The sequence below is a fragment of the Dichotomopilus funicola genome (assembly GCF_033296635.1).
Source record: "Dichotomopilus funicola strain CBS 141.50 unplaced genomic scaffold C8A04scaffold_46, whole genome shotgun sequence".
NCBI lineage: Eukaryota > Fungi > Ascomycota > Sordariomycetes > Sordariales > Chaetomiaceae > Dichotomopilus > Dichotomopilus funicola.
The window spans coordinates 156,426-176,887 of record NW_026944067.1 but is presented as its reverse complement, the minus strand read 5'-3'; the positions used below and the strand labels follow the sequence as shown (position 1 = coordinate 176,887).

General features: G+C 55.0%; 6 protein-coding genes across 6 annotated transcripts; 3 read left to right on the top strand and 3 right to left on the bottom strand.

Annotated features, from left to right (window-relative positions):
- Positions 1-1,014: 1,014 nt before the first annotated feature.
- On the top strand, positions 1,015-2,043 carry C8A04DRAFT_38415 (porphobilinogen deaminase, dipyromethane cofactor binding domain-containing protein; the record flags this gene model as incomplete). Its single annotated transcript, XM_062784230.1, has 1 exon — positions 1,015-2,043. The coding sequence occupies one exon, from the start codon at positions 1,015-1,017 to the stop codon at positions 2,041-2,043; it is 1,029 nt and encodes a 342-aa protein (XP_062635680.1).
- A 465-nt stretch (positions 2,044-2,508) lies between these two features.
- On the bottom strand, positions 2,509-3,159 carry C8A04DRAFT_30103 (glycine cleavage H-protein-domain-containing protein; the record flags this gene model as incomplete). The annotated part of the gene is made up of 2 exons (XM_062781252.1): positions 2,509-2,915; positions 3,045-3,159. The coding sequence occupies 2 exons, from the start codon at positions 3,157-3,159 to the stop codon at positions 2,509-2,511; spliced, it is 522 nt and encodes a 173-aa protein (XP_062635679.1).
- A 1,587-nt stretch (positions 3,160-4,746) lies between these two features.
- On the top strand, positions 4,747-5,939 carry C8A04DRAFT_13331 (septum-promoting GTP-binding protein 1; the record flags this gene model as incomplete). The annotated part of the gene is made up of 3 exons (XM_062777669.1): positions 4,747-5,616; positions 5,698-5,772; positions 5,841-5,939. The coding sequence occupies 3 exons, from the start codon at positions 4,747-4,749 to the stop codon at positions 5,937-5,939; spliced, it is 1,044 nt and encodes a 347-aa protein (XP_062635678.1).
- A 3,010-nt stretch (positions 5,940-8,949) lies between these two features.
- On the bottom strand, positions 8,950-12,358 carry C8A04DRAFT_38412 (uncharacterized protein; the record flags this gene model as incomplete). The annotated part of the gene is made up of 4 exons (XM_062784229.1): positions 8,950-11,013; positions 11,086-11,918; positions 12,083-12,161; positions 12,233-12,358. 4 exons carry the CDS (start codon positions 12,356-12,358, stop codon positions 8,950-8,952), a joined length of 3,102 nt encoding a protein of 1,033 aa, XP_062635677.1.
- Positions 12,359-14,287: 1,929 nt separating this feature from the next.
- On the top strand, positions 14,288-16,376 carry C8A04DRAFT_38411 (uncharacterized protein; the record flags this gene model as incomplete). Its single annotated transcript, XM_062784228.1, has 2 exons — positions 14,288-15,939; positions 16,142-16,376. 2 exons carry the CDS (start codon positions 14,288-14,290, stop codon positions 16,374-16,376), a joined length of 1,887 nt encoding a protein of 628 aa, XP_062635676.1.
- A 1,227-nt stretch (positions 16,377-17,603) lies between these two features.
- On the bottom strand, positions 17,604-20,457 carry C8A04DRAFT_30099 (V-type proton ATPase catalytic subunit A; the record flags this gene model as incomplete). The annotated part of the gene is made up of 8 exons (XM_062781251.1): positions 17,604-17,660; positions 17,738-18,686; positions 18,747-19,362; positions 19,432-19,516; positions 19,579-19,627; positions 19,721-19,742; positions 19,805-19,841; positions 19,960-20,457. 8 exons carry the CDS (start codon positions 20,455-20,457, stop codon positions 17,604-17,606), a joined length of 2,313 nt encoding a protein of 770 aa, XP_062635675.1.
- Between the last annotated feature and the right edge of the window lie 5 nt (positions 20,458-20,462).

The following is a 20,462-nucleotide window of genomic DNA, read 5'->3' as shown; positions in this document are numbered from 1 at the left end:
TTGGGGAGCACCAGCGGAACAACCCCTGGAGACACTGTGGCTCCATCTGCTTCGTCTTACACGCAAGGCACATCGGCTCAGATGGGCAACGCAATCAGAGACGTAAGGCACCAGAGATGGTTCCGTTCGCTTAGTAAAAATGCTAACCAATCTTCATGTATGCAGCAAGCTCAAAACCTAGGCAATAAGGAAGCGTCCCAGCCAGTTAATCCGACATGACCATAAAGATACTCTGAGGGGTGCTTCAATGCAATTAGAGAGATTGACATACGAAGCGGGAAAGTTTGGTTTGATGACCCGCAGTACCTACACCAAAGCTTGTTGATGTATGAAGCAGTAAAAATTGAGCAAAAAGGGAAAGACGCTGGGGAAAAAGAAGAGAAAAGAAAACGACTCTTTGGACACAGTTCCATCGTATCCTGAGGCATTGTGTCCATCTACATCATCACATCCCACTCCAATGTTCTTTGGGGGTGTCGGACGGCGGCGGCCGAGAGAAGAACCTACGAATGTTTCTTGTGGAACCCGACCCTGGGTTTCTCTTAACACCTAAGGTCGCTCCAGCACTGTACGATGCCACAGTACATGTACTTACCTCCTGTGAGGTCAAAGTTTAAAAGGACAAATCGTTAAAGTTGAACCTCTTATTACAGGAAAATAGCAGATGGGCATCATACGATTCCGTGGTTTACATTATCTGCCTTGCGAGGGAAGAGAGTGCGTCTACAAACGCGTATTCTGCGGGTAATCCGCAGCGTATTCGGCCGACATGGAAGCTGCGAAACTCTAACCCCGCCCCCGCATTGCGTTCCACCGATACCCCGAATATTAATTTTTTGCCCCGCCATCCATCGGCTGTTCTCCGTTCATACTAAAAGTCATCGAGTCAGCCGAGTATTTACATTCAATCCGAGAATCGAATTTGTCCAGTTTCTGTTCTCAGTTTTTCCAACACTATAAAGTTCACTCATTGTCGATAAACTCCCCCCAAAACACCCCAAAACCACGCCAAAAATGGCAACCCCCACCACCACCATCCGCATCGGCACGCGCCGCTCCGCCCTTGCGCTCAAACAAACCGACCTCGTCATCGCCACGCTCCAGCGCGCCCACCCGCACGTCCGCTGCGAAGTCCACGCCACCGCAACCATGGGCGACCGCGACAAGACCACCCCTCTACCCGAACTCGGCAAAGGCCTGTGGACCAACGAGCTCGAGGCCCAGCTCATCGAGCGCAAGGTCGACGTGATCGTGCACTCGCTCAAAGACGTCCCGACAACGTTACCGGAGGGTTGTATCTTGGGTGCGGTCACGGCGCGCGAGGATCCCAGGGATGTGGTGATCTTTAGTAAGGTACATGGGGACAAGTATTCGAAGCTGGTGGATTTGCCGGAGGGCGCAGTGGTCGGGACGAGCAGTGTCCGCAGGGCGGCGCAGCTAAGGAGGTCGTACCCGGGGTTGGTGTTTCGTGATGTACGGGGGAATATTGAAACGCGGTTGAAGAAGTGTGATGAGGAGGGGTATGATGCGATTATCCTTGCGGCCGCGGGATTGTTGAGGCTGGACTTTGGCGGGCGGATCGCTCAGTACCTAGACTCGACCACTGAGGGCGGCGGTTTGTTGCACGCCGTAGGCCAGGGTGCGCTGGGGCTAGAGATTCGGGAGGACGATGAGCAGCTGAAAGAGCTGCTCGGGGCGGTCAAGGACACGCCGACTATGACAGCGTGTTTTGCGGAGCGGAGCGTCATGCGGACGCTGGAGGGAGGATGCAGTGTGCCGATCGGCGTGGAGACGGCGTGGGTGGAGGAGGAAGAGGACGGGGAGAAGAAGAAGAAGCTTCAATTGCGCGTTGTAGTGGTTAGTCTAGACGGGAGACGAGCTGTCGATGGGGAATCGACACTGGAGGTGGCTACCCTTGAGGAGGCGGAGGCTGCGGGCACGAAGTTGGCGCAGAGGCTGGCCGGGCTTGGAGCCCAACAGATATTGGACGACATCAACAAGGGGCGGGACTCGGGTGCAGCTCTCAAGGTTGGCGACGTATGAAAGCTCAGCTGGCGAGGAGAGTCAGACCCGTATCATGATGGCAGATAGACTGTAATGGCTGTGCATGTGGGATGAACAATCCGCGAGCTTTTCGCCCAAGTATTGCAAACCGGTTGTCTTCGACTAGGTACGTCGGACACTGAGCCAAAAGTTTTTTTGGCCCCGTACCAACTCTCTGCATTGCTCATTGTTGAACGCCCCCTCTAAATCAGATCCGTGAACCGAACACCGATCCCCCCAGCGGCCGTTATGGTACAAATCCCTATTGGCCCTCGTATCTATCAGGTTGAACTGTCCGAAATGATAGTGATGATGATATCCCTGTAGCCTCCGTCCCTTCCATGCCCAATCAACCACTAACCGCCGAGTGCCATGCAACGACCCAGCTCCTTCGTTAGACCGGTAACAAGTCCCATCGCAACCTTGCCCCAACTAATCAACAACTTTTCCCCGGTACAGAAAGTTTTAGTGGTCACCCTGCTCGGTGGTGAACTCCTTGTACTCAGCCTCATCCAGCAACCGCTCGAAGTCCTTCAAGCCCTGCTCGCTGACCTCGATCTTGGCAACCCAACCACCGCCATGGGAGTCATCCTCAGCGACCTGATTGATGGTCCCCGGCTTCTCCTCCAGGACCAAATTGGAATGGATAATCGTGCCGGAAACAGGAGAGTTGATGTCGGAGGCGCTCTTCACAGACTCAACGGCGCCGATGGGGTCGCCAGCCTCCACCTCCTTCTTCTCCTCGGGAAGCTCGACATACACGATATCGCCCAGCTGGTTGGCGGCGTATTCGCTGATGCCGATAACGCCTGTCTTCTTATCCGCGGAGAGGTCGATCCACTCGTGGTCCCTGGTGTATTTCTTGATAGCATCTAGAATTGTAGGGAAGGCCCGCGGAGGGCGTAGAAATATTAGCGCCTAGATTTGCCTCTGGTGTACATGCAAACATGAAGACAAGACCCAATCCGATCTGAGGGGGAGGGGGTGAGAGGGGTCCTCACTGGCGGCGGTCACAGAAAACGCGCGGGCGCCGATAGCACGAGGGGTCGAGTTTCGGGCAACGGCAGAAAAAGCCGTGGGGCGGGCTGCCCTCAGGCACCGAGCAATTGAGGCCATTGCAAAATAAAAATCCGCGTGGAGGTTCCTGGCGACTGTGCGAGAGGAGGAGTGCGGACAAGATGTACACTTGATGCAGATTTGAGGCGCCGACGACAACGACCGGAGCGGCACAAAAGATACCGGAATAAATCGAATGACGCCCGCAGCAAGCTCCGAAAGAGTCGAAAAGCCGGCAATCGCCGGCCAGCTGGCCGCCCACCAGTCAGGGCTTGCGAATGAGGGCCGAGCTGCCGAGCTTACATAAGAGATCTTCCCGAAGCTCTTGTCGGCCTTCCGTTTCTGGGCCTACAGTGCGTTCCAGAGTGAAGGACCGTGTGCCTTGGCCAACAAAGGCAACTGACAGGGACAAGAATCATTGATGACAACATGAAATGTGGGAGCAACCCCTCACGACAACAAAGATGGGAGATGTGGAAAATGATGGGGGGTTTGTGTGGTCGGCTTTATGGGGTACCCTACATAGTACACTAACGTTATATTTTGTCCGAACGGCTAGCCGCGGATGCCTCAAGCCTGAGACCATCTCATACTATGTATATACAGGGAATATTATCTTTGAAAGTTGGGATACATTTGCTTTTTGTTTACACCCTTTTCCCATCTACAAATGTGAGTTGGCGGTCAAATGGTCTCTAGTTCGGCTACACCAAATTCAGTTCCTTCCCTCAAATGCTTCATCTCCCTTCGCCACCAGATCTAAACCTCGCCTTTAGCCTGCGTCAGTGTCTTGAGTGGCTCCCTCGTGCTGATTCCCCTCCAAACCGTTGATCTCCAGTTCGCGTCGCGCGTGTTGTGCATAAAGGCGCGTCTGCAGGCTGTCAATTCACTGCACACACTTGCAGGGGATACTGCCAGTTGTGGCACTTTCTCGGCCGGGATTCGCTCCCTGTTCGTGGCGCTGCCCAACCCTGGCTCGAATTTAGCGGTCGAACGACCACCAAGCAGCGGGTTCCTGGTTCCTTCACTGCCGCCCTGCTTTTACTAGTTATTGCACTTACCGGCTGGAGGCACGAGAACTTGCTCGAACTCCTGCACTTCCAAACATTCTATTCCCTGGCTATTCTCGGTTTATCGAGCCAGTGCGCAAAGTGTATTGCTTCAACTCGTCCGTTCCTACAATTCCTCCGCCCGGGCCGGGTGACTAAACACGCAATTAGCGGGAACGAGACGAAAACACGGGAAGTGGCAGAAACCGACCATAGGTAGAGGCCCATCGATCCGACCCGGCGAACCCCCACCCGATCGATTATCCAGCACCTACGCCTGACGGGTGAGATTCAGCTGGCATCACCCCTCCGTCGAACTCCTTGAAGCTGTCATCCGGCCAACCCAAGCGACCACACCGCGCATCCATTCGCATCCTCTGTCCACTCTCGGCCTTCAGACGAACATCATCCGAACTTCTACACTTTGATTCTAGCGCATTTTAACGACACCGCAGCACCGATTGTGGACCGGCCAACCCCGTTGCAAACAAAACATTCCAAAAACCAAACCGGCACCCTGGATCCATCAAACTTCTCGACGGGCGCCACGCCCCTTTTCCACGCTCCTGTGGACACCATGGAGCAGGAGCAGCAGGCCATGGCCCCTCCTCTTCCCATCATTCCGACCACCGGCATAGCATCCGATGCCCCTCTTGTTCCAGCGGCAGCAGCAGCGCAGGTCCCACTCCCGCATTCATTGTCGCCCCCGTTACAAATCGACTCGCACGACGACACCCTCAGCAGTGCCGGTACCGTTTCGCACCAAGCACTACCAGACCACAACAATTTCCACGAGCACAACGGTTACCATGAACAGCCCCAACACCCCATCCAATTCCAGCCCCTCGACCACAGCGTAAACAATTCTCCACGCTCGTACTACCCGGCCGATCAAACCGACAGCGAACCGACCGCCCGTTATGCAACACCGCCCGTGGCGGCGCCTGCTATATCTCGCCCATCTTCCGGGCTCTCGGGACAAGGCGCCGGGTATGGAGCAGACCACGTGTCCAGGGCAGGGAGCAACGGCGCAGCGGCCGAGTCGTCGCAGGCGCCCGGGCGCAACCATGTGGTGATCAAGGTCGGCATGGTGGGCGATGCCCAGATCGGCAAGACCAGCCTGATGGTCAAGTACGTCGAGGGCAGCTGGGACGAGGACTACATCCAAACGCTGGGCGTGAACTTCATGGAGAAGACGATTAGCATTCGCAACACCGAGATCACGTTCAGCATCTGGGATTTGGGCGGCCAGCGCGAGTTTGTGAACATGCTACCGCTGGTGTGCAACGACGCAGTGGCGATCCTGTTCATGTTCGACCTAACACGGAAGAGCACGTTGAACAGCATCAAGGAGTGGTACCGCCAGGGCCGCGGCTTCAACAAAACGGCCATTCCTGTCCTCGTCGGCACGAAATACGATCACTTTGTGAACCTGTCGCGCGAGGAGCAGGAGGAAATTTCCAACCAAGTATGTCCGGCCGAGAAAGAACGCGCGGGAACCGCAACCGTTCTCCTCCGTTTTGTGCTAGGTTTGCTAACCATTCACTAGGCCCGGCGCTTTGCCAAGGCGATGCGCGCAGCGCTCATCTTCAGCAGCACGAGTCACAGCATCAATGTTCAGAAGGTACGTCCGTTGCAGCCACCCCGTCTGTGTTTGTCCCATCGACTTAGGTTGTGTCTAACCGTCCACAGATCTTCAAGATTGTACTCTCCAAGGCCTTCGACTTGAAATGCACCATTCCCGAGATCACCAATGTCGGCGAGCCATTGCTCATTTATCAGTCCTGCTAAAACCGGCTAGTCTAGCTAAGCTGATATTGAACAAACCTCGAACGGCTAGCTATCTCAGTGTAAGGCCCGAATCGAGTATCCTCCGCGGATTTTATTATCCACCAGCGGCACAGCCTGCTGGAGAGGAACAACGAAGCAGCACAGCACACCCAGTGCGACTGGGCCACATCTGGTGTTCCAGGGAAGCCCGGTGCACCCACCCAACACGCGCGGTGTCAACCCATCGACGGCCCGCAGGAAGGGCTTAGAAAGAGAATGTTCCGCGACACGCCTCTCATTTACTGTTTTCCTTTTGTATTCCGAAGCAAACTAAGAAGCAGGCAAGAGAAGGTATCATTGGCTTGCTGTGCGTCAGATGCGTTGTAAAGAGAATTTTGAAACGGAATGGAAGGAAGGGGGCTGGGATTGGCTGGGATTTGGGGAACCCGCATTCGAAAAACATATATCTCCCCACGGTTGCGAACGCTTGGCAGAAGGATATTACGCCGAAGACCGAAGACCTCTGTGGGTTGTTTTGGTTGGCGTGAGCAACGTAGGCTGAGGAGTGTTGTCTGTATTCCAGGCTTATAATTGTTAAATCATAAATCTTGCGTTGTGTTGCCGAGAAGAGTCATAGTTGTTGACGTGGCCATTGGGCGAACTAGCCATCATCAGATCCCAGATTATGAGAGTCATCACCAGCATGTCAAAGGCGTGTACATTCAACACAGTCACGACAGTTCTCATTCATCCCATATAGGACTTGCTCCTTCAGGGGAAGCCTCACCGTAATACATTACAGGTATGCTAAACAAGTAATTCTACGGCCAGCCGTGTCCACGCGATCTTAGTTGTCTTTGTGGTCTTCCAACTTCTAGGCCGAGCTGGTCTGTGGTTTAAACACCTCAACGTCTGATGCTAATTGTTGATATGTATGTACGAGAGGGCCTCAAGATGGATGAGACAACACTTCAAAAGACAACTTTGGCAACTTCCTTGTTCTTTCAAGCTGCAGGTTTAAATAGTTTAAATACCCCCTTCTAAGTGCGTAGAATCCTCGTTTCGTTTTTCTTTACTCACCAAGATCAACACAACCACAGAATGAAGCTATTTTCAAGCTGCCGATTGACAATCCCCTTGCTCGCTGCAGGGGGTGTACTCGCCAACATACTCAACACCCCGAACACGCCAAACATACCGAACATACTAGGATCTATCAAGCCGCTCCTGTCACTTGAGCCTTCGTCAGGGGTTTCAACGCGGACAAGTACTACTTCCCGCTTCGTATTGCCAACTACTAACACCACAGGCCAAACGCCCCCTGTTTGCGGTGTAGGCTTCACCTACTGTGGGTATATTTTGCGTGATCGTAATTGTATGTACTACCACTTTTCCTTTACTTTACTACTCCGTATCAACGACGGAAAGTTTTAACGAAATAATCTCTAGACTACAACGAGCAAGATATTCTCACTGCTTACTGCGCCGGCCACAACGACAACTGTATCAACGGGACGACCCGGACTGATCCCTTCCAGGCGCTCTACATTTGTCTCCCAGTGAGCCCGAAACCTTTTGAGGCATCGACTGGCTCATATCGGAAGGGAGCACCATCCACAGCAGTGTCCCCTGAGCGAGACGAGCATTGGCGATCCCCGGATCCAATAGCCACGTCAAATCGTCGTCGTTATCTCCCCCCAAAGCGTCGTTATGGGCCCATCACACCAGTTTCTGAGGATGAGCCCTGCCTTTTGACCGTGCAACCAAACCTGGTCCAGGAGATGATGTCCAACTCTTCGACAACCGCCACGGCTGTTTCCGAAACACCAACCTCCCTCGTCATTATTCCGGTACCATCTTTCCCAAGACCACAGGGACCTCCAAGGACAACCCAAGCTATACCAACTTCTACCACCCAATCGCACAACACGGCTTATACGTCACCAGATCTATCAGGGCAATGGACCATTATCCCATCCAGGTCCTCAACGCTCTCTCCGGCATCTACTTCTCCGCTGCTTGTCACCCAACCAACGCCCGGCACAAATCTGCCCTCCTCATTCGTCTCCATCACAATCCCCAGTTGGAGCAGCAGCGACAACGGTAGTGACATCAGCAGCAGTAACATCAACAACAGCAATAACAGCACGGCCGTATTCCCGTCCCTGACATCACCCCCCAAACCAGATCACAACACCCCCGCACAAGCAAGCGACACCTCAACGTCGACCCCAGCCTCCGGTAACAGAATTGAACTGCTCTGCGCTTGTGGCGTCCAATGTCTGGATCCGTCTGGCGACCATATTGGCCGGTGTGAGGGGGCTTGTTTTTCTTGATAAGATAGGTAGTTCGTTGGTCGGTTGGTCCTTTGGGAACCTCTCTCGGGGGTGTTGATATCTCTTTCTTTGGTTAGTTTGGTGGCTTCTGAATGGGCGAGGGGGTTGTCCCTTCCTTTCGGCTTTTCCTTCTTTTGGGGGGTTGGAGAGGAGGCTTAGCCAGCCAGGCTGGTGGTATGACTGGAAGACACAAAGTATGGAGAGGGAGCTCATCATAGGTAGCTTGGGATCTCGAATAGTCAAGGGAGTAGGTACGCACCGGGTGCGTGTAAATACCGCCCGCCAATTTTCAGCGGTATCCCACCATCAAGCTTTCCAGAGCCGAAAGGAGACAACCCAATGTACACGAGCATACAAAGCACCAGAGTGACTACCTGCTTCATCAAGTTTCTCTATCTACGGCACAAAGCCCCTATTCTGACAATCCCCGCCCAACCAACGCCACGTTCGATAACCCCCGTCATTATCTTAACCCCAAACCCGCCTCCCCGCGTCCCATTCATTCATTCTTTCCGTTTCGCTCATACATGCCGTAACGTACGTCTGTCTAAATCTTACAACTCGAGTCCGTTTACCCAACGAACCCCAAAACTCCTCCACCCCTCTGCCCATACCGCCAGTCATCCGTTTTCCCCTGTAACCCTATAATAATCCCGAAGGCGAGAAGAAGAAAAGAACAACCGGAACAACCCCCTTCAATCATCCATCTCCCCCTCCCCAATCAACCGCCCCAAAATAAGGCTCTGAATCACCAGTTCCTCCCCTAGCGTCCGCACTCTCTTCACCGGCGGTTCAGCCGTCGCAAAACTCGCCGCCGCCGACGCCCTCTTCCTCTTCCCACCCCCGCCCGTTCCGCCGGCCCTAGGCGCGGGACTATATGCAAAGAGTGCATCCTCATAAGCCTTGCCATCCACATACACCCAGTCAAACGGCCGGCCGGCGTCCTCTGCCGCCTTCAGCTCGGTCTTGGCCGCCTCGACGTTGTACACCCTCGTCAACGACGCGCCGAGCACACGGGCCAAAAAGACATAAGCGACTTTTTTCCCCTCCAGCGCCTTCTTCACCACCACGAGGATTCTGCTCCCTTCCAGCAGTTTCTCTCGCGCGGCAAAGACATCCACGAGTCTGGCGGTAGCTGCGTCGTAGGGTGCCAGGCATCGCGAGCGGATGGCGTCACCGAGGAAGGCGGATTGGCCTGCGCATAGGAGGTAGGGCGTCCAGTCGACTAGTTCGTTTCGGTCGAGACACGTGGTTACCCAGCGGGCTGCGATGCAGGGTAGTCCGAGGGCGAGGGCTTGCATGTATTTGGCTTTGCGGGAGTGGCCGTCGGCGATCAGCGCAGTGAAGCCGGTGACGCGACCTTCTGAGGTGAGCCTGATTTCAGCTTCGAGGTCGGATGTTGAATTCGTCGACACCGGGCTGCTGGTTGGGGTGCCGAGGGAGACAGCTTCGAACAGTTCATCGAAGCCGTTCTCGAGAATTCGGCCTCCGGCTTGTCGGATGCGTTTCTGGACCATGCCGGAGAAATCGGTTCGGGAATTGTACTGGTCGCTGGTCTCGCCCGGCTTCCTTGCCTGGAAAGAAATAGCGAATGCCATGTTCTTAAAGAGCTTTTGCTCCCGCTGGGTTGACGACGGCCTTGTAGCTCCACGGCCTGCCCTGGAGACTGACCGGTGTATGGACAGCCGGGACACACGCAAGCTCTGTTCGAACGTAGGCGTCCCGGATAAAGACCGAGTTAGCTCGTCCGTCGAATTGGAATCCCGTCTGTTCCTCCTTCGCGACTGCCTAAGGCTTTCACTGGATACAGTTTTGAGTTTGGGCAACCTCTCATGCCCACCGCGACGCTTCGACTGAGCAAGGATAGGCGAAGAGCTGGCGACAATCGTTGACTCGGTCGGAGAGCCCGGCGGAACGGATTTTGCAATCCCGGATGCATCACTTGTCTCGTGGGAAGGGGTCGAACCCAGATTACTAAGTGGTGATGATGATGAGCTTAGCACTCGTGGGCGGCCCCTTGTCGGTTTTCGCTTCTGGGCTCTTGTGCTGATGGCCGGAGGAGAAGACTGAAAGTTTGGCGTGGACTTGTCCTCAAACTGATATGGGTCGTTAGATGGGGGAGGGCCCAGCGAAGGATCAACTCTTTTGCTGGTTGGACTTGTCTCCAGAATCGTATCTTCGTGTGCTACTCCGTTGCCTGGCCCCTGGTCTGGCCCGGGGGCTGAGTTGGTCGACGGATGTGGAGGCTCGGGGGCAGCTGTAGACGTCTGCGCGATGGTTGGTACCTCCTCCTCCTGCGGGTCGGACTGTGTCGAGTCATCGCCAACAATGGGGCGAATTTGCGTGGATTTCGGACGGCGATCTTGGGGCTCCTCTACAGTACCGAGGTTATCGGGGTTATCCAGGTCATCAACAACCGCTTCATCCGCTTGCCTTTGGACAACAGCTGCATCGGTCTGACTTTCTCGCAGGCGTTGACTTGTTGAGGGTACTTCGACGTCGCCATATTTGATCGGACGCGGAAAACTGATGGCATCTAGGTGCCTTAAAGCTGCTTCTTTCTTCTGTAACGCTCGTCTGCGCCTCGACATGGAGTCCGGTGAATCTAGTTCATCTCCAGAGCCGGCACGCTTGGTTTGCGCCGTAAAAATAGAACGCCGTTCCTGTGACTTATGCATGGGCTCGTATGTTGCCATAGGCTCGGGAACCGATCGTTTACGACCGGGCTCATCGTGCGAAGATTCGGGTACAACGGGGGTCTCGGCAGATGCAGTACCGATAGGGCTACTCTCTCGGTCACCGAGTTTCGACGACGCAGTGCCCGGAAGGACCTCGGGGCTAGATGTGATGGCGACCCCGGGCGAGGAACGGAGACCACGAGCTTTCAGTGGGGATGAAATAGCCGGGTTCGAGGAGATCGAGTTTCCCGGAAACTCGGCAGGCGAAGGCCGCGATGACGTGGGACTAGCAAGTTTAACGGGTGATGAGAACTGCGTGCCGCGAAACAGCTGTGACATCGAGAGAAGTTCGGAGCGGCTGTTCCGGAATGGATTTTGCGGCGGGCCCGGGGTTTCTGGCCAGTGCTGGATTGGAGATTGTGTTGCCTTCTGGGGCTCTGGATGTCGGCTGTTGATAAGACTACCCAAGTCCACGTAGCCGGAATCATCTTGGCCCACGAACCCTGCCTTACCGGTGTCCGTGATGTTGGTGAAGTCAAATCGGATGCCAACGTCGTCGTCATACTCCTCCTCCCGCTGTTCCTCTTCTTCATTGTGGACGTTACCAACTCCATTGCGAGCTAACGAAGTACTTCGGACGGGCTCAGGGAAAGGCGAGGTGCGGTCTTGCGATGATGGGCGGCGATATTGGTCGTAGCTGCGGCCCGCGTTGGGCTGGGTGGATGCCTGTGTTGAATCCATCTTCCTTCGCGATGTGCTATCGATCTCGGCCGAGAGGGGAAGGGAGTCGGGGAGGTTCAAATCGCCCACAACACCATTTTCGATCGCCACATCCCAATTTTTGCGGGTCTCCGCCGGCCGCTGGTTGCCTAGGATGTTGGCGTTTTGGGTTTCCGGGAGGGAAAAAGAATCGTGAATCTGTGCCGTTTCCTCAGCACGCGTGCCCCGCGTCGTTTCCTGAAGTGGAGGATGAACCGGGTCAGTGCCTGGCCAAGGCAGATAGATGCAGGGGTTTTCTTTGGTTATTGGCCTCAGCTACGCCGTGCGAAAAGACTCACTTCGTTGACACACAAAGATTTTGTAAGATCATCCAGATCTGCGAAAATGAGTAAGAGATCTAAGGAACATAAGAGCTAGGAGTGGCGCCTACCTTCGTTGTCGGCACTATCTCCCTTCTGCGGTGGACAAGAGGGAGAAGTGGTATCGTCCTCGGCAGTGGGACTGCTATGCTGCACAGTGCACCAAAGATTGAGCTTTGTTGAATCTTGGAGGGTTGAGGCAAGGTTTCGACGCCACTCACTAGGGCAACACCATAATCCAGCATGAGGCGACGTGCAATCAGCAGGGTGTCTTGCGACTCATTGGTTCCATCGAGAACCGCGTCGAAGGCCGCGTCGTCGGCTTGGCGAATGGCATTGGACAGCATTTCTCGGATTCAACCGCATGCAAACGGATGCTGCAGGCGGCCGTCGATACCCCGCGGCCAAAAAGCCGCCAGGTTGTCAGGTCGATAATGAAAATGATATTGCTGGGTTTGTACTAAAGTGGCGGGGATTCACAAAACCTGAGGAAGGCGAACAATTTGGAATGTGACGCTGAGAGGACGCAATCTTGTGTCAAGTCCGAATTCCCCAATTCCACAGTGCACGCTTTGTCTCCCGTGGCTCGGGCGCGCGACTTTCACGCGCCGTCACGTGCCATTTACCTATTTTGGTTCGGGGCGCCCGATTGTTCGCATGTGCTCAATTTGAGCGGTTCCACTAAGTGGACTGTGCAAAAACGCTGGGTGGACGGTGCAGAATCCAATACAGCTAGAGGCCTCCACACCAACTCTTGGCAGAAACCTTGCTCTAAGTATCTTTTACTCCTACCCGCTCTCGATAATTATAATAATACCGTTTTATTCAACTCCTCGCATTATAATTATAACTGTAACATACTAGACCGAATCATTTAAAAATGTTATAAAATCTTATTATACTTATATATACCTATATCTACTCCTAACGACTACCTTATATGTTGGTATAGTCGGTATACTTAGAGTGTGCGGGCAAGGCAGGGTAAGAGGAACTTTGATCAAGGATACTGCCAAGAGGTGGTGTGGAGGCGCTCTCCTTACCTCCAGCCATAGACGTGCCATATTCGATTTTGCACAGTCCGCCCAGTGCAACCGAATTTGAGACTTGAAGCCAAGACAATTGTTGGGGAGCTCCTTGGATCGGCAATCGCCCAGGGCAGAGATGATGAACGGTGGAGCATGGCAACCCGGAAGTGTTTCAACAAAACACAACAATCTCGGCTCATCCGATGAAAATAACAACAGGTTTTTTACATAACAGAGCTATCACGGCTCTCCGGATCCGCTTCGAGAGAGCATGAAAGGGAGACGTCTTTGACCTAGTGTACTAATAGGAGAATTGATATGGATACAATGCGAACTGCATTGCCTCTCCCAGATCTGATTGGAATGGAAAATCCTGCCACTGTACCCCTGAGAGACTCGAGCAAGACACCGCGTGTTCGGTGGGACCGATCCCCTTGTGCCATGGTCCCCGTGCGGATTGTCGGGTTGTCGTGGCCGACACTCGAAAGAGCGGAGCTGGGCACCCGACTGCTTGTTGCCTTGCCGGGCATTTGTTGAAATGGGGGTCAGCAGTTCTCGTCCCTTTTTATCCATCTGCAGCCCCATCTTCCATCCGGGCTCCTGGAATCTTTTGCGACTCGCGACAACTGAAATCCGACCCTGGAGGCGTGCAACGCAAGTCCCCAACCTGGTGGCTATCCTGCATCGTTCAAATTCCCGAAGTCTCGACCTAATAAGCCCTCAGGCTGCGAAACAAATTTGAGTTTGTCGTTCATCACACCCGAGTTCCTTCGACGAGTTGATTTGTTTTTGTCGGTTTTTCTCGGTATCCCGATTTCTCAATTGGCGTTGCAATCGACTCGAATTTCTTTCTAGCGCATTGCCTGGAAACCGCCATTTCGTTCCCTGGTCCTTGCGAGGTTCCCCAGAACCCTGACGCACGTCAATAATAAGCAGCTTGAGCCTTGCAACCCACTGCCAGCGCAGCGAGACGAAACGAAACAACGGCAGACCGAAACCCTGTCGGTCTGGCTCTTCTGGGGCCCACGCGCACACCGGGGGTCGAATCCGGCCAACCCCCCATTTCCCCCAAATCTCCCCCAGAAAAGCCCCCCTCGCGACCCTTCAAGCCCCCCCTTACCCAGTCATCCAGTGAGCGGTCAGGGGCAGCCTCACCAATTGGAGCCAAGCGCTGCATGAATCGGGCGAGATGAGGTTTCCACCAGCTGTTGACCTGGTCTGACCTGCTTCTTCCATTTCTTCTTCTCCATGACCTTATTGAGGACCTGCCTCGTCTTGGCCTGCGCCAACACTCTTTTCAATACTCGCGACTCTAGCTCACCCAACTTCCACAAGGCCGCCGTCGTCGCCAGGAGAACGACCCGCCTCCACGCTTCCTACCACCCACATCAACTCCCCCGACACTCATTCGCCACTTTCCCGCGGCCGGGCAGCCGACGGAGAACACAGCGCAGCGCTTCTCCCCTCCGTTCTTTTTATTATCGTTCCAAGCTCGCACAATCCCTCACGAGACGGGCCGTAGGATCTCGCCGTCCATCGCAGGCAACAGAGGATATGGATGAGATGGTGCTCCTCCAGCGAAGCATGGACGAGAACCTGCGAAACGGCGCTTTGACCCCGGAGGACCGGCGCCACTCCAGCCGTGCCGGCAGCCGTGACGACACGAAGCCACGACGCTTCCCGGACGAGTCTATCACATCGCCTTCCTCACAGACAGAAGACTTCGCCTCGGAGACCCGGTCCGCCCGGTCTGCCTCTACCACCTCGCGAAGCACCAACAGACTCTCCTTGACGCTACCTATTGTACCACCCACGGCTTACCCACTTCGGTCAACTCCTGCTTCAACTACCACTCCCGCGTTCCCCCCAACACCCCTTGATACACCGGCTTTGATGTCCCCCGTTGACCCGAACGACCTGATTACCGCGATAGCAGCGCAGGAACGCCGCGTCCTGGAATTGCGGGAGGAACTCAACCGGGCCGAGTCAGATCTTTCCAAGCTCAAGAAACAATGGGCAACCCATGAAGCCTACAAGAAGCGAACTGGACGCCGGAACGTCGAGCCAGCCGCGGGTCTTGGACCGGCCGCTGAACTGCAGGATGAAACTGCAATTAGGCGCAGCGCCGAGATTGACAGGCGAAAGGCGTTGCTCGGCCAGAACAACCCGCTTGCGACCCCAGAAAGGAGCAGGCGGCGTGTTTTCACTGGGAGACATACCCGCACTCTATCACTCCTTTCCCCAACGCGGCCGGTCAGTTCGTTTTCCGCCACTACCGATGACGAGCCGGAGAGCGCAGGACCGTCTGAACCCGGTGATCGCTTCAACAGCCCCGAGTCGCTCGCCCTACAGGCCAAGCGCGCATCCTGGGCCGCGCGCACGACGCAAACGGCCGGCGTGAAGCAGCTCGCGGAGGACCTTAAGACGGGACTCTGGACCTTCATGGAGGATCTGCGCCAGGCGACGGTTGGCGACGAGCCGATCACGGGACAGGGAAACTACATGCGCGGCACAGACGGCAACATGAAGTCGGCCACGGGGTCAAGCGGCGACCAGGATACCATCCGCGCGCCCAATGCGCCGCGGCCGCGTCTCTCGTCCGCTTTTGACGACCCAGCCAAGGCTTCCGAGGACGCGGATAATAATGACGGAAACGACGATCCCCAAGGTCTCCCTCGGCCCCGTCTCCTCCGTCGCTCGCAAACCGATGCCGGCGCCCGCGGCGGAGCTAAGCGCTTCTCCTGGACTCCCCTAACCATCGATGCCTACGATGACAACGACTGGTCCAACTGGGACACCCCGGGCGTCTCCTCCCCACGCTGGAGCGGCACCACCGTCAACGGCGACATCATCCCGACCATTCCCGAGAAGCGCGCCGACGAGGGCGAGAATACGTCTCTGTAAGCCCCTCTTCTCCTACCCTCCCACCTATGCATGATACCAGCTCCTCCCACTACCGTTAATCTCTGAACTCTCATTCGCCCTATCCAACCCCACGCACATGCAAACAAACAAACACCCTCTAGACAAAACTCCCACCCCCACAGGACATTTTTATTGATCGCCTCGCTGAAACAGTAACACCCAAAAGTCGAAGAACAGCAGCGGCAGCAGCATCAACAGCAGCCACAACACCTCGCGCTCCACCTCCCCCCACCAGACAGCGTCGGCCTCGCCCGCCTCGTTGAGTCCCAAGAGACTTGAGGATCTACTCCCGCAAGCCTTGAACAAGCTGAAGCCGAGCAACCTCAAGCGGACCGCGGACGACTTTATGAAGGAGTGGGAGCGCAGTCTGGCGTCGCCTGAGGAGGTTGAGCCGACTATCGAGATGGCATGAGCGGAAAACACGGAGTTGAGCCTGGCCAGTGTACAGACGTGGATGAAAAACGGGTGGATGCCCGGATATGAACACGAAATGCATAAAAATGGAAACGGGTACGGTACGGTACGGTACGGCACGACATTGCGCGTCACAATGGGAAACGAAGCATGGTCAACGGTAAATGGGCGAAACGGGGAAACACACGACTCTTAAGACTGGCTACGAACTAACTGGCCCACGCCGTCTTCTTTTATTTGGGCTTGGGTTGATTTGGTTTGGTTGGGGTGAGCAAAAGCTTCGGCAGTCAAAAAACCACCCATCTCCTCACTTTATTCCCTTCTTTTCTTCATTCCCTTCCTCTTCTTGTTTTATTAACCTCTTCTCCCTCTATTCTTATTCTCTTCTCTTCTTTACGATGACCCATGACCATCCTGTTTGTCGGCACATAACGGGTATACGTCAGTCAAGTCATACCATATCATGTCTTATACTTGGTTTTTTCTTCTTCTTCTTCTCTTTCTGTCTAGATACACGTCATGTCAGACTAGAGGTTACGGGTTGGTTGGCGGGTTATGTCCCTACGGTTTATTTTGAGGATATCCTGGTTGTAACAGGTGGTGGTGCTGGATAAAAGCTGATCTGCGAGGGGCAAGCAAGCAAGCAAGCAGAGCAAGCATGGACGAGCGTGCGACCAATATTCTTTTTTTATTCTGGGGGATGTTTGTTGTTTGGGCCAGGCAGGCTAGTGGCGGATTTATTGCTTCTTCTTGTTAGGAGTAATGATAATGACATAGACGAGTGTATGAATGCAAAGGCGATTTTGATCATTTTGAACTTATAACACCAGCGGTGGTTTTGTGGATGCTCGGCAGACCGTAATCCGAAACAGCATCAAAATAAGGGTTGTTGGCAAAAATCATGACAGCAGGCACCTTAAAGAGTGCGACAAGCGGTGTCTGGTATCCTCCAACTTCAGTAATAGCACCACTTCCAAACTCACCTGATCATGAGCTCCGACAACACACAAACAGCCGAAACAGTGGGAAGAGACAACAACATGCTTTATTTCGCCACGTCCACGGCCACACGAGCACCCGTTCATAAGACAGATACAGCCAGACACGCTAACTATGCAGCATGCATCCAAATTCAGATTTCCATTTATTCCCATCACACAAACCCCTTCCACACAGTCGTCTATCTACACCAAGTTCCAAGTTCCTCTGGTCACCGCCCCCTAACTTACTCATCAACAACCGACGCAAACTTGTCCAGCATGCTCTGCTGTATTGCCTCATACTAGTTTCAGAGTGTTAGCATCATCGTCATCCCGGCAAACAAACATACAGATCCCGAAACAGCGGACAAAGACCTACCTTCTTGCAAATGACCTCCTCTCCTTCGCTCGGCACCTCAAACTTAAGACTGCGCAGCTGCGACTGCAACTCCTGGGTAGCCTCGCGCACCTTGGCCCACGACAAGCCCTGGGCGATGGCCTTTTGCGATTCGTCATGGAACCCCATCATGAGCTTCATCATCCACTCGGTCTTCCAGATCGGGCAGAATTGATCGTAGTCCGAGTAACCGTTCTGCTGCAAGAAGTCCTCCTTGAGCAGCGTAGCCATGTCGAGCGTGATCTTGTCCGGGTCGGACAGCGCCGACTTGCCGACGAGCTGCACAACCTGGTCGAGTTCCTCGCTGTCGGACAGCAGCTGGCGGATGCGATCGCGGAGACGCGGGAAGTCTGGGTACTCCTTCTCATACCACTTATCAAGGATGGTCGTGTACTTGCTGTAGGAGAGCGAGGTGTTGATGGAAGGGAAGTGTTTGCGCTGGGCCAGTTTCTTGTCCAGACCCCAGAACACCTGGACGATACTGAGTGTGGAGGCTGTGACGGGGTCGGAGAAATCACCACCGGGCGGGGACACGGCACCCACGATACTGACACTACCCTCGCGTTCGGGGCTGCCGAGGGTCTGGACCTTACCGGCGCGCTCGTAGAAGGAGGCCAGCTTGGCGCCCAGGTAGGCGGGGAAACCCTGATCAGCGGGCATTTCACCGAGACGACCCGACAGTTCTCTCAGGGCTTCGGCCCAGCGGGACGACGAGTCGGCCATCATGGCGACGTCCATACCCTGATCGCGGAAATATTCGGCTACCGTAATTCCAGTATAAATGGAGGCTTCACGGGCAGCGACGGGCATGTTGGAGGTGTTAGCAATCAGGGTAGTGCGCTTCATGATGGGCTCTTTGCGGCCGTCGACATCAATGGTGAGTTCAGGGAAATCCTTCAAGACTTCGGCCATCTCGTTTCCACGCTCGCCGCTATGTAACGTCAGCTATTTCTGGGCCTGGTATATTAGAATATGGTATCAAGCCACTCACCACCCAACGTAGACAATCACATCACTGTTGGAGAACTTGGAGACAGACTGCGAAATGACAGTCTTGCCGCAGCCGAAAGCTCCAGGAATAGCGACAGTGCCACCCTGGACGGACGGGAACAGGGCGTCGAGCACGCGTTGTCCGACGATGAAGGGCTGGTTGGCCGAGTGCTTCTCCGTTGAAGGGCGCGGCACGCGCACAGGCCAGGTCTGCATCATGCCGTACTCAGACTTCTTGCCGTCGAACTCGACCTCGAGGATCTTCTCATCGACGGTGTAGCTGCCCTTGTCGGCGATGCGAGTGATGGTACCGCGGGCGCGGGGCGGCAGCAGGATCTTGTGGGTCGAGATGAACGAGTTCTCGTAGACGGTACCCCATACGTCACCGCCTGAGATGTGGTCGCCAACCTTGAGGGTCGGAGTGAAGTCCCATTTCTTCTCACGATCAAGGGCGGGGGCGACGATGCCGCGAGGAATGTAAATGCTCTTGGAGATGTCCGAGATCTTCTCGAGGGGCCGTTGGATACCGTCGTAGATGTTGTTCAGGAGACCAGGGCCAAGCTCGACGGATAGAGGTTTGCCAGTGCGCAATACGGGATCGCCAACGGTAACACCGGCTGTGTGGTGGCGAGCATGTCAGCATTGAACGGGTGCGTACTACTTCGAGCAAAATCAAAGGGACGTACCTGTTTCTTCGTACACCTGGATGGTTGCTTGGTCGCCATTGATCCGGATAACTTCGCCGACCAGTTGGTCGTGGCCTACTTTCACCTGTTTCCCAGACTCAGCACAACTGTTATCCGCCGCCAAAGTGCTCGCTCCTAGTCACATACCAGCTCGTACATGGCAACACCGGCCATATCCTCGGCAACCACCACAGGCCTGAAGAGAGGAGTATTGGTTAGCTATATGACGAGCCGGTGCGGGCGATCGGACACGATGATGGGCCGGGGAAGCTGTTGGGTGTGGACTAACCCGGAGACCGAGTAGATCTTGCCTATTGCGCCGTCAGTTACATCTTCAAGACTACGAAAAGAGCAAGCTGTGCTCGGTCCATACCTGTGTGGAAGCCATCATCGCCACTGTCTGGTTTCGACTAGAACAGAGAACGCCGTGTTAGTTAACTTGTTGGGATCGCATAGGCGTCGACAATCTACACCGCGCAGTCGCAGATGCAAGCGATGCGGGTGGGCATCAGGCAGCGGGGAGCTCACAGGGGCCATGCCGGGCGACGAAGTAATTGCACCGCGAGGAGGGGTTGGTGCAGGGTCAGCAGTAATCGTAATTGTTGTCGTCGTGGCGGGGCGGCCGTCTGGGTCGTCGTCGTCGTTGTCGTCGGGGGTCGTGAGGGTCAGCAACGGCGATGGTAGAACGGATGGGGGAAGAAGCGGTAGTGGCGGTGGTGCTGCTGGAAGTGATGGTGGAGATCGAGGTCGTGCTGGTTTGTCGGGCGATGGTGGAAGCGGGACGCTTGCAGCTCGATCCAGAACGGCAAGGAGCTGCCGGTCGGATGCCGGGGCGGTGCCCGCCGAGAGGAACAAGAGTGGAGGCGATGATGCAGCGCCTGTTCCAGTGCCTGCTCCTGCGGGCGGCGGGGGCACGTCTGCTGGGGCTTCAGGGGGTTGTCGCTCTCCAGGTCCAGCTCCAGCTCGAACCAACAGCTCAACCAGTGACGGCCGTGGCCTCAACCGCGGCCGGAGTCCCACCTGCATTCAAG